The sequence below is a fragment of the Carlito syrichta genome, unplaced genomic scaffold (genome assembly GCF_000164805.1).
Source record: "Carlito syrichta isolate Samal-C Ts95f unplaced genomic scaffold, Tarsius_syrichta-2.0.1 Scaffold302622, whole genome shotgun sequence".
Taxonomy (NCBI): domain Eukaryota; kingdom Metazoa; phylum Chordata; class Mammalia; order Primates; family Tarsiidae; genus Carlito; species Carlito syrichta.
Window position 1 is genome coordinate 474,657 of NW_007246718.1, and position 19,034 is coordinate 493,690.

Here is a 19,034-nt window from a genome sequence, read left to right on the forward strand (position 1 = left end):
CTTGGAAGGCTGAGGCGGAAGGATCGCCAGAGCCCAGCAGGTCGAGGGTGCAGTGGCCAGGAGCAGCCACTGCACTCCAGTCTGCGCTACTGAGTGAGACTCCAACTCAAAACAAACAAACAAACAAACAAAAAAACCCAAATCTCTCTCAATTTTCAGTTTTTATAGTGGAAACAAGACAGAAAGATTATGGAAGCTTTTGTTACTCCTTCATCAAAAGACACCTGTTGACCAGTCTCTATTACTCAGGTCCTGTCATTTCTTTTCATTGAATAATCAATATTCATGTGCTATAGGCTACAATTGAGAAGTCTTCTAGTCTTCAATTAAAGGGAGAGTTTCTGATATTAAGTTTAGACTTGGTCAACTATAATATATACATGTTGACTAGAAAGAGGCATCTCTAACAAGTCAAAGACAAGGAGTATGTGCACATGTGCACAGGGATATTGGCCCTTAATCTGGGCCCATGGGGATCTGGGGTTCATCCTCCAAACCAGAATGGGAAGAAAACCAAATTTTCATTAACTTCTAACTGATATTTAGCATTCCCTTCTATTATTTATTAATAGAAAATCACAAGGCTATTAGTGCCCGTGACTTTCTCACCATGAGAAATCACATGGCTTTTTCCTATGATATTACAATTGTTGCAGATACCTTAGAATACTCAAAATGGCTCACTGCCATTTTGGGACTATGGTAGCATTACTGGCCCTCCTATTAGACTGTGTTATGTAACAGATCCACACAGAAGCGTATATTACCATATCAAGTCATTTAAAAAATATTTTGATAGCTGCATTTCAATATAATTGGTTTCCCTGGAAGTCCTATGCATTTTTATTTCATGTATATAAAAACAATATTCTGAGATGGGATCCAGGGGCTTCAACAACCTGCCAAAGAGGTCCAGGACAAAAAAACGGGTTAAGACACTGATTGGCTGAGTTTGAAATCCATTCTAGCATTTGCACTGAGAGAACACTAGCCAGTTTCCTCTGTTGTTCCCTGGAGACCATCTTTCAAGGAGGGGGACTGACCAGCACTTTTCTTCCTTACCATTTTTGTGTAGCTGACAGCCTCAGCCTCAGAACTTAAGTGATAAGTTCCTGCTCTGTCCGCTCCATTGTAAATACTCAGAAAGTCCCCATTGGACAGAAACCCCATTGGAACAACAGAGTTGACAGAGCCAGCAGCCAGTGCAGCTCCTCTGCCATTTTACCCTGTGGCAAATGCTGGCAGGGGTGGAAGGATGATCGCACACCTAATCAGAAACAACTTTTCAAGTAATGCTCCAAGTTCCCTAATTAGTAATATTAGGTAAATTAGTTCAAACCACTTTTAATCAGCCTCAGCAGAAGAGAGGCATTGTCACTGATTGCTCAGATGCTTTCATGGGGCTCATAATGGATGTGAAGGACTGTGTGGGCTGCAGGGCCTGGCTGATTGCTCTCAGGGTACTACTCAGCATTCGGCCTGCACATGACCTGTTGGAAATTCTGAGCGTCCACAGCACCAGTGCATTCCAGGCTGGTGATATTTAAACTAAGGAATCATTTTCTTGCACACCTGTAATTCCCGTTTTTTGTTTCTTTATGTTAAACCATAGAGTAAACTGTATTTAAATTTTAGTATTTCTTGGAGCCTTGGAGTAGGCACTTAACATCAAAACTCAAGGCTAATTATACAGACAACGAAAGCTTCTCTAAACCCAAACAAAACAAACAGATCTTACTTTAATATGGACAAAGGGGTTTCTGTCCAATGGGGACTTTCTGAGTATTTACAATGGAGCGGACAGAGCAGGAACTTATCACTTAAGTTCTGAGGCTGAGGCTGTCAGCTACACAAAAATGGTAAGGAAGAAAAGTGCTGGTCAGTCCCCCTCCTTGAAAGATGGTCTCCAGGGAACAACTGAGGAAACTGGCTAGTGTTCTCTCTGTGCAAATGCTAGAATGGATTTCAAACTCAGCCAATCAATGTGAAGAAATACCTCATTACACAAAAGCACATCTGAGGACACTCAGATTAAGTACAACCTGGAGTATCACAAGATTATCACCCTAATTATGACTGGGAGTGAGGATTAACCAATTTCCCATCCACAGAACGCAGCGCACTTACTAAAAGCTTGACATAAACCTGTATGTACCAACATAAAAGGATTTTCCAGACATATGGAAGGGGAAAAAGTAAACCACAGAACAATGTGCACAGTATACCCATGTGTATTTAAGAAAAGCATGCTTATACACACACATACTTTTAACTATGGTGACCCCAAGGGAGGCACTTGGGGTTGGAGGAAAGGCAAAGTTTATTCTCTATATATTTTACATCTTTACAAAAGGAATATGTTCAGATCAAAAATCTTTAAAATCTTATAAAATGACAATAAAACGGATCTACATCTACTCTAGTTTGAATCCCACAAAAGATTAGAATAACAAAAAAAGAAAAAATTTCATGTTTCTATGTATCTATATTTCTTATTTCTAGGTGAAACACAGATTTCTGTTTTACTCACTAACGTAGCACAAACATCTACAACAGTGCCTGGCACAAAGTAGGTACTCAATACAGATTTGATAAAGAAATGAATTGAATATTTATTCATCTATTCCAGAAATTTGTACTGGGTGCCTACCATGTGCTGGGTTCTTGCTAAGGATCACAGGAAACATACAGGGAGGACCCAAAAAAACCTAGAATTATTTTTTGGAGAGTGGGCCACTTATAGTACAGGCTTCTCTTGCTAGGTAAGTGTTCTAGGAACTCATCAGCATCAGAGTAACAGCTAGCATTGTTGTGAGAGACTGTGTTTGGCTTCAGTGAAATTTTTTTGGAGATTCTTTCAACACATTTGCCTATTTCATAATGGATGACTTACAAGCACACCAGCCCACACCATGCTGAGTGTTAAGCAGTTTTGACCAAAAATGGCATGATCCCTGTGACCCACCCTCCCTATTCACCCAATCTCACCCTGACTGGTTTTTTCTTTTGGTTTGTTTCCCTGGATGAAAAAGTCCTCAAAGGGAAACATTTTGCTGATGTGGAAGAGATGGAACCAAGAAAGCAGAAGCACTAAAAGGCATCAAAAGTGACGAGTTCAAAAACTATTTTGGGCAGTGGAAAAAGTGTCTTGATAGATGTATTGCATCAAATGGAGAGTACTTTGAAGGTGACTGAAATTTAAACATATAAGAATAAACACAATTTTTTATAAATAAATTGTGGGGTTTTTGAGGTTCTCCCTCTGATTTATTTTACCTAAATTCACTGAATACCTTCCACATGCCTTTCACTGGGCAATAAATGAAAATACATGCCAATATAGACAGACAGATACACACACACACACACACACACACACACACACACAGACACACACATCCCTACTGCCCTTTAGGAACTTAGAACTAGCCTGGGGGAAGGTGAACTTGCAGAGGTTAGAGGGATGAGATAAGGCCTTTTCCTGGCTAGAGCCTTAACCCTGGCTTTGGTTTTCAAAATTATGACTCTGAGGCTTTGCTTATCATAGTCTGTCTCATACTAGAATTATGTTCATGTATTTCTGCTTGCCTAGCCGAAGGAAAATGAATTCCAACCCTCCTGGACCATATAAACCACAGAAGGACAAATGGCTCTATTTTTGCCTGAAGCCCAGCACACCAGAACATTCTATTTTTGTTCAATGGCTTTATTTCTCAGTTCTATCTGTTCATCACAGAATTGGAAATCTCCAAGTGAGGAAGGAGTCTTGTTGGTCATTTGGCCATGACTACGCTTATCAGGACACTGGCCCAGCTTGTCACATCTAATTTAAGGTGAAGGGTTACCAATTTCGATGCATTACAACTTTTTGGGTCTCGCTCAGGCCTTTTTTTCCCAATGGAAAACCACAATTCCATTTGTCAGTAATTCTACTTTACATTCCCATGGTGTCTCCCATTCCTAACCATCACTCTGTTGATTTGACTCCTTTCCTCACTGGCCTTTTGCTGTCATATCTGCAGAAGTCCAGCCCTTCTTTACCTTGAAGTTAAGACTTTTTTGCCTAAGTGGATTACTCTGCACTTATCTACAGCAAATACTACTTTTGGGCATGCACCCTCTCCTTCAATTTGTTGAAATCATTTCTGAAGTCAATTCCATTTTCATACTGAATCTCTTTGGTCCCAACAGAAAGGGTCCCCCAAAATTCAAATATAAGATGTCTGGGACGCTTTTAATTTTGAAAATGTTAACTTGGAGAACTACACTGAATCAGAATGAGGGAAAAGCCTTCTGCTTTTAGTGATGAAATGTTTCTTCAACTGTAAATCCAAAAGTATCAACTTTGCAGATTCATAAGCTCTTACCTAAACTCACTGGGCTAGATCGAATTAGAAATTCTGACTTTTTCAAACTACAGAATGATAATACAGGGCACAGAGCACATATTAAATAACACCTAGAGCTGAGGTTCAGGCAGTACCCTGTAATAAAACCCAGTAACATTTAACCAGCAAAACACATGAATATTCTCACTAAGTGGGAAAAATAAACACTATATATAGCCTCAGGTCAGTTTAGGGCAGCTTTGCTGCCAACTGAGTTCATTTAAAACTTAAGAAAAAGTTCTTAGTACGCAGAGCTTTCTGAACTTTGGAATGGCAGATAAGGGATTATGTGCAGGTGCATGACCCAAATCAAAGAACCCATTGTAGCTCGCCTGAACATTCTGCATAAAGACTCTTTTTAAAGCCTATATGTGTGGTTGTTTGCCTGGACATCAAAGTGTTGTTTTGAAAGTCCTGCAAAGGAGAGGTCAGCCTGCATTCTGCAAACTGTTGTGTAAAAAGCAAAATCTACAAACTTAAAGCATTTCCCTTGAAAGTTGAGTATGGTAAGTCTAAAGAAATGGTGGTTCTCTTGCTAAACATCATTATTTTTAACAGTTAAGAGGAATTTCATAAACCATTTGTGTACACACAAAAATTATATGTAATAAATTGAAAAGCAAAAAATGTAGGGCCCTGTGCAGTTTAGTCTAGTACAAGTTGAATATCACTTATCCAAAATGCTTGGGACCAGAAGTGTTTTGGATTTTGGATTTTTTCCGAATTTTAGAATATTTGCATATTACATTAAGAGACATCTTGAGGACAGTATCTAGGTCTAAACACAAAATTCATTTATGTCTCATATACATCTTATACACATAGACTGAAGGCAATTTTATGCAATATTTTTAATGACTTTGTGCATGAAACAAAGTTTGTATACCATTAGAAAGTAAAGATGTCACTATCTCAGCCATACATGTGAACAATCTGTGGTTGTTTGGCTTCATAATCACTCCTGACTCTGAATTTACATGTAATCATTTTCTTATGCTTATCCACACTTAAGTACTTAACAGTAAAAAATATGACATGCCATTAATTCAGTGAAAAACTAATGTGTTTAGGGTAACCACACAGCATAGTAACATCACCAGATTATCTGTGTCAGCTGCTAAACAACAGACAACAGCAGGTTTTCAGTCTCCACCCATGATGCTGTGTTTTGATTAAAAGGTTAATGTACACTGTATTGTATTGTTTTAGGTGAGAAGAAACACCAGCAGCAGTTGAGGACCAGTAAGTGAGCCCTCTAAGGATGGGAAGGCATTCTGCTGGATGGTTTTTTAAAATATTTCCTCCAGAGGCATCTGTCTCATTAACAACAGTTTTTGTCTTAGAAATTTCTCTGATTTCATCAGCTGACATGATGTCATGTTCTGTTATGAATGTATGCTGTTCTAGTTCTTTAATAGCCCATCACATACTGCTATGGTTTTGAATATTTGCCCCCTCCAAAATATAATCCCTGATGTGGCAGTACCAAGAGGGGAGGCATTTAGGAGGTGACTGGGTTGTGAGGGCAGCCCTCATGAATGGATTAATCTGTTCATGGATTAGTGGTTAATGAATCAATGGGTTATCACAGGAAAAGGGTATGATACCTTAGCACTTAAAAAGGTGGCTTTTTAAGAAGCAGAAGAGAGGCCCGAGCTAGTACACTCAGTTCCCTCACCATGTGACGCCCTGTACCACCTCGGGACTCTGCAGGCACGTCCTACCAGCAAGAAGGCCCTCACTAGACGTGGCTCCTTGACCTTAGACTTCTCAGCCTCCTTAACTGTAAGAAATAAATTCCTCAGTCACAGGTGTTCTGTTGTAAACAACAGAAAATAAACTAAGACCCACACTTTCACTGTGTCATCTATTGGTACTTCTCCTGCAATGTTAACATCATCTTCACTGTCACTATTTACAGGTTGAGTATCTCTTATTTGAAATGCTTGGGACAAGAGATGTGGAATTTTCCATTCTGGCATCATGATGGTGCTCAATTTTGGATTTTGGAGCATTTCAGATTTTCAGATTAGGGATGCTCAAACTGTAAGTGCTTTTCAAACCTCACTGTCCATAAGACTCACCTGGAGATCTTGATAAAATGCTGATTCTAACCCGCTGAGTCTGGGAGGGGCAGAGGCTCTGCATTTCTACCAAGTCTCAGTTGCTGCTCTGGGAGCCAGCTACTTTTTGAGCAGTCAGCTGGGAAATGGGAAGTGCATGAAGAATAGAAACAGATGAAGTATCCCCCATTTACAAGCTGAGTGGCCTTGGGAAAAGTCATTCACTGTTCTGAGCCAGTTCCTCCATCAGGTAAAATGGAAATAACAATGACACCTCCTTTGCAAGACTGTGATGAGTAGGTGAGCTAATAGCACAGTTCCTGGCAGATAACAGACCCTGAATTCCATCCCATGCCATCTGCAGTAGGCTGAAAAATGTCCCTCCAAAGATGTTCAGCAACCTAACTCCTGGTTCTTGTGAATATGTTACCTCATATAGCAAAGGAGAATTTGCAGATGTGATTAAGTTAAGGATCATGAGGGGGAGAGATTATCCTGGGTTATATGGATGGGCCTAATACAATCACCAGGGCCTTTATAAGAGGAAAACAGGAGAGTCAGAGTAAGAGAGAGAATATGAGACGATAGAGCAGAAGTTAGAGAGAAGAAGCAATACTGCTGGCTTTGAAGACAGGATGGGGCAAGAGCCAGGTAATGCAAGCAGCCTCTAGAAACTGAAACTTCTAGAAGGAATACACCCCAGCAGATGCTGACCTCCAGAACTATAAGAGAATAAACACGTGCTGTTTGAAGCCAGTAAGTTTGTGGAAATTTGTTACAGAAGCAATAGGCAACTAATATACCATTAGCCTGGATTCAGCTAATGCAGGTTTGCCTGCCTCTATAGAACAGGGGAACTCTTGAGGCTAAAACATCATCTGAAACTAAATCAGGTAATAGTCGGTCAAGAAGAGGTCAATACATAAAGAACTCTTCAAGGAGACTTTGTATCAAGGGAGGAATTCGCCCTGTATTATCTGTTTTGTATGGTTATGGCAAGTTATAATAAACAGGTATGGACAAATGTGTGTTATTAACAAATGACTTTAAAGGCTCAAAGGAATCTCTTGCACTCTAATTGTATCAGCACATTCTGATTTGTCAGCTCTCCATGTAATTGTTGAAATCTAACAAGGCTCTGGGGTACAAAGTCAGTGGGTCGAAGCCTCAATGTCAGTAGGACTGATGAAAGTAACCCTGGGCTTAAGAGTGAAGGATGAAAATCAATAGTCTCAATACTTGTACAAATCTTCATTTGCAACTTACAATGTGGCGTATCCTATAGAGAAGCTTTATAAAATAAGAAAATACCAAGGTAACCAAAAAGATGTCTGCATAATGAAAACATACTTCAAAACTAAATGGACTTTGAAACAAAGAAGCTTGCATTTCTTAGGGTTTTTCCTGTGGGAGATCTCTCTTACCATCCATGCTTTCCTCACCAGACTCTAGCTTCACAGAAGGACCTAGTATCTCATGTCCACTGTTATATCCAAAGCATCTAGTGCTATCACTGGCGCTTAGTGTGTACACAATAAATAACTGTGGATGAACAAATACTATGCTTGATATTTGTAATGGAAATGTTTATTATTACTTCATTTAGTAAAGTATCACTCTGGAAGTTCTTTTCCTCCACTTTCATCTTAAATCTACCTGACCCAAAATATTACTTATGGCAGAAATAACAGTATGCTTTCTGATTTTATTTACCTAGTAATATATGAATTTGATCATTAACAATGTGCCAAACAGAGCAAATAATTACTTTTCTTTTTTTTTTTGAGTTGGAGTCTCACTCTGTCGCCCAGACTGGAGTGCAGTGGTCACTCCCGGCCACCGCAGCCTCGACCTGCTGGGCTCCGGCGATCCTTTCATCCTTCCAAGTAGCCAGGATGCACTACCACGCCCAGCTGATTTTTGATTTATTGTAGAGATGAGGTCTTGCTGCCCAGGTGGGTCTTGAACCCGCGGGCTCAGGCAATCCACTCACCTCAGCCTCCCAAAGGCACGGGATTATAGGCTGAGCCACTGAGCCCAGCTAATAATTACTTTTCTAAGCGTCTATCCTTGAATAAATGAGAGGGAAGTCACTTAATGCATATTAAAAAATGGTAAATATTTTTAAAATGTTCTGTTTAATCTCAGACCACAATATTCAAAATAGTTACAGCCCTTTCACTGGCTCAGTTAAAATCCCACAAAACATCCAAATCTTCAGAATAGATTATGAATTCTGCTTGAGTCGCACTGAATATAAAATACAGGTTCAAAAGTTTGCCAATTCACATTCACAAAAGTGTTTTTGACCAAATGGTAGGGCTGATCATAAAAACCATTTATTTTCATTAACAATGTTTAATTCATGCTCAGCATATTTTATTTAAGAAGCAATGTGATCACATGAAAAGCTTTTGTTTTAAATTTGGTTTTCAAATATGACTGAATACATTAACAGAATTCAGAGCAAGTTGGTAAACATCTGCAAGAACAAGTTATATAATTCTAGTGAGTCCCATAATATTCTGTTTTTAAAGAGAAGAAACTGCCAGTCGTGGTAGTTCACACCTGTAATCCCAGAACTTTGGGAGACTGAGGAAGGAAGATTTGTTGAGGTTAGGAGTTCAAGACCAACCTGGGCAACCTTGCCTCTATAAAAAATACAAGCAAAAATTAGGCAGGCATGGTGGTCGTGAGCCTGGAGTGCCAGCTACTTGGGAGGCTGAAGTGGGAGGAGGGCTTGAGCCCAAGAGTTTGGGGCTATAGTGAGCTATGATAGCGCCACTGCACTCCAGCCTGGGTGACAGAGTGAGAACCTGCTTCTAAAAAAGAATAAAATAAAATACAGAGAAGAAACCATTTTCAACAGAAAAATGTTGAATTTGAAATCTTATTTTCATGGGTCCAGTAAGAGCAGTTGTTTGCTCATTGTGTGGTCCAGAGTGTGTACTCTAGTTGCAATGCAAACAGGGCCAGATGAGCCTAAGGAAAATGGCGAACTGAGAGCAGCTCTATTTGGAAATAGCATGAATCTGTTCAGTCAACATACAACCTTGGTTTTATTTATTTATTTATTTATTTTTACGTGAGAAACTGAGTCCTGCAATGATTTCTAACTCCTTTAGGAGCCGACTGTAGTCATTTCAGTATGATACCATCTCGACACTTAGGAGCCTTTGGGTCACGAGGTGTGGTCAAGTTTACAAGTAGTTAAGATTTTACCTCTCAATGAAACAAAGTTCAAGGTCATCCTTGTGAATATGTTTCTATACCAAGCTGCTGAGATGTTCACCATTGGTTCACAAAGATCTGGCGTTTTTTGTCCCTGTACTATGTAGCCCCAGAATGTTGAGGTCTTAAGTTCTTGCTGCTTCACTGGGTTCTTGCTCAGAACCTGAGGTCCTAAGAAGATGGGTTTCTCCATGCTCACTCAGTGCATCAGTGGCCAATGGTGGCTGGCATCCCTGCCACCTGAGATCTAATTCAGGTCTGTGTCTACTGCTTTCATATTCCCTCTTGTCAGTCCTGCCACCTACCAGAACAGCTGCTTCATCAGGGAGGACATCCCAGAGTTCTACCAGGTCCAAGTCAATGCATGCCTCTGTGTAAGATAAGAGTAAGGAGAGAATGGGGGGCGGGGATCTCAGGATTTTCTCTCCTGGGTACACTCCCTGGACTTTAGGGAGAGCAATTCTAAGCTAGCTTTCTCCATTCTCACATATTCATTCTGGATTTTGTTCTGAATATGTGGGCTGCCAGACTAACAAGTCTCTAATGCGCCCAGCCTAACTGCAGGGTGCCTCGGCTTCCTAAGGAGTTAGGCATCCTAGTAGGACTCAGAGTCTTGGTTTTTGAGGTAGAGTGAACCAAAAACAGATACCCACAGACATTGCTGCATTTTCTGCAATGGTCTTCAGGTCACCTCTGTCCCACTAAGCAGGGACAGGGCACAAGTAAGGGGCAGAGGTGGCTGTGGGAGGTGCAGGGGCACTTTCCATTTGCTTATACTTGCTCACTGGGCTTTATCCTTGCCTGGGAGGGAAAGATATCAGAGAAGCAGGAAAAAAAGAAAAACAATTCTAAAAAACATCTGTTACTGTACATTTCCAGCATCTCACTTTTTTAAGGGGAACCATCCTATCTTTCAGGCCACATGGTTGCAGCAGAGATGACCCCACATTCTGGCTGCAGGGGAGCCACATGAGCAAGATGAGTGTTGGTCTGATACTTTAGACCATCAAGAATAAGGCACTTTCTTTCTATTGTGGCTTCTATAAAAAGGACATAAATCTAGAGCTCCCAGGAGCCACTATCTAGAGAGAGCCTGCATGCAAATACAATCAACCCGGAGGAAAGCAGAGCTGAGTGATGGAGAGATCAAGTCCTAATAACAACTGCTGAGACCCTGAATCCAGTTGTATCCAAAACCCAGATCTGTCCCTGGACTTCACAGTCCCATGAGGTAACATATACCTTAAAAAAAAAATTCTAGTTTAGGTTGGATTTCTGTCACTTGCAACCAAAAAAGACCAACAAATGCAAGAGAAATAAAAGTGTAAGAAGAAAGAAATGAGAAAATTACATTTATGAATATAGTATCTGGAAGCAGCTCAAGTTTGTCCCTGGAAATGCAAAAAGGTGACGCGTGGGAATCTGTTCCATTTTTCATATTAAGCTCTGATCATCAGAACTGCAGCTCTGCCTAATTACTGTGATTAGTCTCATCAAACTCTAAATATAAAATGAGTGTGCACTTTCTGATGTTCAATGATACTGCAACAATCATGACAAGAAAGAATGGGCCGTTACTGAATAAAGGTCCCTTTGGAGCAAAATCTTTTCTTTTTTTTGAGTTGAGGTCTTACTCTGTCACCTAGGCTGGAGTGCAGCGGCACAGTCTTGGCTTACCACAGCCTCGACATGCTGAACTCAAGAGATCCTCCCACCTCAGCGTCCCGAGTAGTTAGGACTACAGGCAAGTGCCACCATGCCTGGTTAATTTTTTTTTGGTAGTGACAGGGTCTTGTTATGTTGCCCAGGCTGGTCTCAAACTCCTGGGCTCAAGTGATCCTTACCCCTCAGTCTCCCAAGGTGCTGGGATTACAGGCATAGGCCATCAAGCCCAGCTTTTTTTTTTCCTGCCCAAATGTGGTCATGACTGGCTGAAGAAAAAGAGGTCACAAGCAATAATCCAAGTCTTACCTGGCATGGCATGAATGAGATCGCCACACAGAACAAAGAATTTGGGCTTGGGGTTCAGCTTATTGATGGCCTGGACAGCTTGCTCAGTTAGACGGATCTCCTGTTCCCATTCGTCACCACCACTGTCACAGTCCCCGGTGGACCAGGCCTTCATCAAGCCAAACTGTGGGTCTGCACCTTGAATGAAGTAGAACGGACCTTTCCATTCTCTTTCCTTTTCTTTAAAAAGAGAGAGAGAGAGAGAGAGATGTTGCAAAATCTGTCATAGAAAGCAATCAGGTTACCATGCAAGTAGATATAACATTTTTCTTAAATTAAGTAGGTCATTTTAATAAGCTGCTGTCCAAACATACCATTTTCCTGTCATAGTCTAGAGGATTTTGATTTATACTAATTATGCCTGGGAACTGATGATTCCCAGAGGCCAGGAAAATCCACATGAGCTGCTCCTGCCATGCAACCAAGCTGTTTATTTACAAGCTAGATGGCCAAAAGGAAGCATAGAGCATCAGCAGAATATGGTATAGAGGATATTCATGTTCAATAAAAGGTTTTTAATTAGAATTAAAAACCCCCAAAACTGAATGCTGCCAGAAGTATTATATTTAAATTACTAGGTGAAGTACTTATAAATCTTTTCTGCTAGGTTTCATGGTACCATTTCCAATGTTTTGGGGGATGTGACAGAATTTTAATTATAAAACTTGGCACTCAGAAGCTCTGGCTATCTAGTGGGAACTGCAATAACAGAAATGAAATCTTGAAATGAGTAAGTCAATGTGAAAAAAAAAAAAACAACAAGAAAAATTGATGCTAACATTTCAAAGGCAGCATGATGTGGGCATCAGCGAGGTGTGAGGTTGGAGGCGGGGAGGGAACGCTTCATGTTCTTGGAAGGGGATCTAGGTCACCTGAAATCATTCGGCTTCTATTCCAATAGGCTCTGCTGGGCAGAGGCTTTGCGGGTCTCAGGTCTCTACCCTTTCATGCCAGAACTGACATGGGAGCCTGCTTAGGCAGAGCCAAAATGGCTATTAGTGGGTGTGGAAGCCATGTGGGTTTCAATTTTTTTTTTTTTTTCTGGTGACAGAATCCCTTCTCTGAGCATAATCTTATGTGGCCAACCAATGTTGAAAACATGAAAACCAGAGCAGCTCTTACAGAGTAGCATCTGGAGCTTGCACTGTTGCGATGGATCTGGTGATGGACAGAGCACAGCCTGAGGACCTCTAGTCTTCAGCTCCCTCATATATATTTTCTGAGGATATGTGAGGCTCAGAAGTGACTTGATTTGCCAGATGGCCCTCCAGCACTTAGTGGAAGGGACAAAACTATCCCATAATCTTGAGGCTGTTTTTTTTTTCCTTTTTAATAAATTAATGTATTATGCACATTAACGGAATAAATGGCATTTCCTTTGGAAGACATAACAATATTATAATTTCCAAAAAGCTCTTTGGAATCAATTCATGTCCACGTGTTTGATTAATTTGTCTATTCAGTAAATATCTACTGAGAGTCTATGGTTTGCCAGGCCCCGTGTGAGGTGCTCATGATATGAGGGTGACCAAGACAGCTGTCCCCGCTCTCCAAGTTCTTAGTTGTTGTTGGGGGAAAGAGACAATAAACAAATAAATAAGCAGGGAAGAAAGTCACAGAGTGCTAAGGGCTATGCAGATTAAGAGTGAAGCAATGGTTAGTTTAAATTGGATGGACAGGAAAGGCCTCTGTGAGGTGGTGACATTTAAGCTGAGACCTAAATGGCAAGAAAGAGCCAGTGGTAACCTTTTAAATTCCATGGCCACCCTCCCACCCACCTTACGGAATTTATTAGTATCTTAGAGTGGACCATGGCTTCAGGCCTCCTTGCCCTTCTTAATTTTTTCTCCCCCAGAATTAGAAAGAAAAACAAGTGAACAAACAAAAATACCTTTACACACTTTATAAATCAAACTATAAATGCACATTAACCCACCTATAGTCTTTGACCTACAGCACAGATATTCGATCAAATCACAATAGGCCAGGACTCAGTCTGCATGAACAAGGACTGCATGAACCCTGGTTTATTCATTCACTGAGGACAGTGAGAAAGCCCATCCAGCAGGCACTGAGTGATTCAACTCTCATTTACTGAGCACTTACTATGAAAGGCAGGAAGACTCTAAGCCCCCAAAGATCCCTGCCTCCTGACATTCTCATCCTTGTACAACCCCCTTCCCCTTGAGTGTGGGTGGAACCTAACGACCTGCTTCTAATAAATAAAATACAGTGACGGGATGTCCCTCCAAAAAGCAGACTATAAAAAGACCGTGACTTTCATCTCCCTGTTTCTCTCTCTCCCCTCCTGCCTTTCTGTCTCTCAGAGCCCTTGCTCTGGAGGTAAAAAGCTGTTATGTTGTAAATAACCCTACAGAGAGGCCAATGTGGCAAGGAACAGAGGGAAGGCTTTGGCCAAAACCTGTGAGGAACTACATCCTGCCAACAACTACGTGAGTGAACCCAGAAGAGGATACTCCCTCACTGAGCTTTCAGATGAGACCACAGCACCACAAGACTTACTGATCGTAGCCTTATGAGACTCTGCAGCAGAAGAACCCAGCTAAGCTGCACCCAGATTCCTGACAGAATCTGAGATGATGCATATTTGCTGATTCAAGCCACTAAGTTTCAGAGTAATTGGTTACACAGCAAGATACCTATGAATCGGGCATTAGAAATAAGGGTTCAAGAAGAAGACAAGATTTCCTGAAGAACTGGACATTGTGCCACGAAAAAAACCAAGATTTTGCTTTGTGTTTTAAAGCTATTGTTAGCATCAACTATTTATTTTACTTGCATAATAACCTTTTTACACCAGTGAATGCTTTTAGCTGTACTCCTATTTCTGAGGAGGTTTTCAGAGCCATTTAAACCAGATGAATTAATCAGAACCAGATCAGGGAGGTGATCAGCACCCCAAGGTAGTGCATAAATCAACCTTCTTCAACAGAGTTTATAAACAGCTCCCTACAGCAAACGTTTTAGCAAATAGTTTCCTATGACAAATAGAGTTTCAAAAAGTCAATAGTCCTCAGAGCTATTAAAATAAATCTTTCATTATTACTTGTTTACTTAGCAAAAACGTAGAATCTCAATTTTATGACAAGATACAAAATAAATGCATTAGAACTAAAACAAACAACAGCTCACATATACCAATACTCAATCTTCCTTGTTTATCTAATAAGGTGATGTGTTGCCTCAGGACTCTGCATTTTCAAAAGTAGCTGGATCCTCTTGAAGATCCTGCTACAAAAGCTGGTGGTCTTAGGTCTCAACTTAATCTTTATCAAGGCTGAATGAAGGACATTTGGGGAGTATAATGCTTAGTTCTAGAAGGAGGAATCTTTTGTAAATGTATATCTCTCCCACCCCTCAAAAGGGCAGGCTTTTATGAAAGTGAATTCTTAACAATATTTGCATTGAATTATTTCACCCAAGTTTAGAGTTACTCCAGGACAAGCCTTAGGTATTAGTTGAGAGAAGTCTTCAAAGGCCGGGGAATGCTTGTGACACCATTCCTTCTAGAACTATGCAGGTGCCTGCTCCTTGGCACAGTCTCTCTTCTCTGGAGACCCTCCAGAAGCACTGTTCTGGCAGCATGAGCCAGAGAAGTTTGGGTAAACTGAGGTCCATTCCTAAAACACTCTGATACACTATGAGGGCATTTGTCATTACTGAAAAAAGGACACTCAGGATCTTTTTTTTTAACCCTAACTTTCTTAGAGAAAGTGTGAGAAAATGTGAGACTGCTCAGTTAAATGGTAAATGCCTGACAACCCTAATTTAGGTGTAGAATTGCGTGGAAAAGGAGGCTGAGGAAGAAGGATGTGGTGAGGGTGACATGAGGGCAGCTAGGCAGCAGGCTGCTCACGGGCAGAATTGGGCACAGCGTCAGCCCTCAAAGTGTGGCCCTAGACCATGCATGACCTGGGAGCAATGCAGAGTCTCAGGCCCCAACCCAGACCTACTGAGTCAAGATCTGCCTTTGGCCCAATCCAATTTCTGGAGGCACTGGCCTGCATTAGTCAAGGAACTCTGTGGCTGGCAACTTAGGCTTGCTAGATAAGAAACAGAAGCAGAGGGTCTTTTGTTTCCCTAAACTAAAAGAACACCTCAGAGGGTGCTGATGTTCTTGTGAGTGGTGAGATATTTGTTGCTTTGTTTTGACCTGATTTTGCATATCTTCCTGTTTGTTTTTTGGTCTATGCCTATGTCTAGCTCAGGTATTTAGCCCTAAACATTTCTTGATATTAGCAATTACTATTTAATCATCACTCTTTAAATTGCTTTTCAAAAACGAGTCAAAATTCTTTGAAAGGGCTGGGCGTGATACCTCATGCCTGTAATCCCAGCACTTTGGGAGGATCACTTAAGCCCAGGAGTTTGAGACTAGCCTAGGCAACATAGCAAGACCCCATCTACACAAAAAATTAGTCTGGCAAGACAGTAGTCTGTTAAAACAACTGACACAAAGCTCTGGATAATGCCTACAGGGTATTTAGTGTTAATACACAGTAAAGCATATATTTAATAAATTAAAATACTGAAATCTGCTACAAGAATGTCCATGATGAATTTAACTTTTTCAGAGTTAATTTTTTTCCCCAAGCTTTAGTTATGGTTTCTATCAATGTTAATTTTTAACAGATTCAAAGAGATAGTAATTTAGCTATCTATTTATTGCTATGCACCAAATTAACACAAATGTAGCGGCTTAAAACAACCCACATTTATTTATCTTATAGCCTCTGTGGAAGTCTGGTATGGTTTGGTTGGTCTTCACAAGCTGCAGGTTCTCTCATAAGCTGCAATCACAGAGTTGGCCAATGCTTAGATCTCATCTGAAGACTCACAAAGGGCAGGAACTCACATATGCAGTGCTGGAAGAATTCAGCTCCTTGTGGGCTTCAGTTCCTGATGGCATGGGCTGGAGGCTGCCCTCAGTTCTTTGCCATGTGGCTTCTCCAACAAGTTGCTCACAACATGGAAACTTGTTTCCCTCAAAGCCAACAAGGGAGAGGATCTGCTAGCAAATGGAAGTTACGATATTATGTAACATAATGAGGGAAGTAACATCCCATCACTTTTGCGGTGTTGTGTTCATTATTATCAAGTTGCTAGGCCAGTCCATATTCAAGGGCAGGGGATCACACAGGGCATGAATAATACCAGGATGCAAGATCACTGGGCCCAGCTGTGTTGGCCACTGATAGTAACATAAAACCCAAGCCTATCCTCACATACTTATCTCAGTTAATTTCAAGTTTGCACCTGACCTTCCAATACTGTGCTGAAAAAGCCCATTATTGCAGCCCAGTATACTAGTGAGACTAGAAAGTTTAACTCACAAAGCCCACTTTTTTCCACCTAAGTACTAGAAATTGTCAGTGCTAGAGGAATTCTCAGTTACTTTAACCAGTCTTTCATTTAACCAAAGTGGGGGATGCTGAGGTCTGGCTAGTAGCAAGTCGAGAAGAGGTTGGGGAGTGGGAGTGAAGTAGTCATGGCTCACATTCAAGGTCACAAAATAAATGAGCAGCAGTTTTCTACTCAAGAGTGTCCAGAATCTCAGTGGGGTTGGGCTGGCATGGAGAGGAGAGAGCCATGAAGAAGATGGAATACGTCCTGACTGTGCTCAAGTTGTCCACCTTGATACCAACATTTTCGTCTCCAAGAAGTTTCCTTCGAATGAAATGTCTCAGTAAATAAGGTGACTGTATACAAAGACAAGATGGCAAGGCCCAGAGCTTTCTCCTGGTAGGCCTTGATGTTAAGTCTTTGCCAACACTACAGGGCTGATTCAGGTTACTGGCTCAGGCTCGGACATTCATCTTCTGTGGGTACTAAATGGTGATCTCCTCCAGAGATTACAGACTTACTACCTGTGGACAAGGTCTGGCTATCAGATGTATTTTGCTGGACCTATGCAGTGTTTATAAAATTTTGAATTTGTTGCCAACATTTTAAATTAATGAGTTTCACATATATGCCTAGCTTTTTGGATTCTCTTAGGAAATCTGGCCACGTGAGGCCCAAATGGAGTGTGCCAATGATTGGGTAGGGTCTACACAGCGGCAGCTCCTTTACACAGGTCTTATGATCTTAAACTTGCCATAGTCCTCCACCTAGCCCAATTCACCATCTGGCCCCTGCAGGCATCTGCAATGATGAACCTTTATCTATGGTAAGGCTTCCATTTTGCTTAGAGATGAGAAAGAGGAGACCCAACAAAGGCAAATAGATTGAGAAAGATCTACAAAGTCTGAGGGGCAAACCAGGCCCAAACTTTGCCTGTTCAGCCATAGAACACCCCTCCTTCATTTCAGGACAGCTGATCACAAGGTGAGACTGCTATAGAGAAGATGTATCCAGCAAGGAGTGCCTATGTCTGTCCAAACAAAAAGTCAGAAAAAATGAGTTGCCATAATTTTCTAAATCAAATTGCAAAATTAATTTCGAAAAATTTTTTTTTTTTTTTTGAGTTGGAGCCTCACTTTGTCATCCAGACTGGAGTGCAGTGGCCACTCCCGGTCACCGCAGCCTCGACCTGCTGGGCTCCAGCGATCCTTCCATCTCAGCCTTCCAAGTAGCCGGAATTACAGGCATGCACTACCACGCCTGGCTGATTTTTTTTATTTATTGTAGAGATGAGGTCTCACTGCCCATTGATCTTAGAAATCAGATTCATTTGTTGTACACAGAACAAGATCTGGTCACTTCCAAATTTCAACTAATTGATAAGAGGTTGCCACAGAAGCCTATCTCAACACTGAGGGATACAGAGACAGAGCATTCTGAGTGGCATTATACTATGGACAGAAAAGGCCTGTAGGTTTTCTTTAGACATCATCGGGTACAAAGCAAATGCATAAGGAGAAGAATCTTAAAAACCTGCAAGAATTCACACAGTGGCTTACCATTAATTCTTCTCATGAGACTCTGTTTATGAGCCAATATCCTGCCTAAAAGACAGATATTCAAATTGCAATCGCTCTTTCCAGTTGTACTTTTAATATCACGAACTAAATGTTTTCTTGAGTTTGCCTCTGTCAATATATTTTCTCTCTCATTTTTATAAGGCCTTTTGGACATATTTATCAATTGCTAATGAAAGTTGACTTTTTAACATATGCCAAGAATTAGAAATTTCATTGATCCTTTTGCTATTACCAGTTAATCAATGACTAACTATAATAAATGCACCCTTAAAAGCAAAAGAATCAGTTTTCATCATCCAACTAAGAAAGGCCTACGGGTGTGAGCCATGCTATTAAGTAATACCTGACACTGTAATACTTTGTGCTCTCATGATATGCTAAACCTGTTACTTGTACCA

At 40.9% G+C, this 19,034-nt stretch overlaps 1 protein-coding gene across 2 annotated transcripts in view; it reads right to left on the bottom strand.

Moving 5' to 3' along the window:
* The window catches only part of CPPED1 (calcineurin like phosphoesterase domain containing 1), a 132,967-nt gene that overhangs the window by 97,452 nt on the left and 16,481 nt on the right, over positions 1-19,034 (bottom strand). For both annotated transcript variants that reach the window (XM_008057036.1, XM_008057035.1), the window contains exon 2: positions 11,654-11,872. In XM_008057036.1, the coding sequence (XP_008055227.1) occupies positions 11,654-11,872 (219 nt within the window). The remainder of the gene's footprint in view (positions 1-11,653; positions 11,873-19,034) is intronic.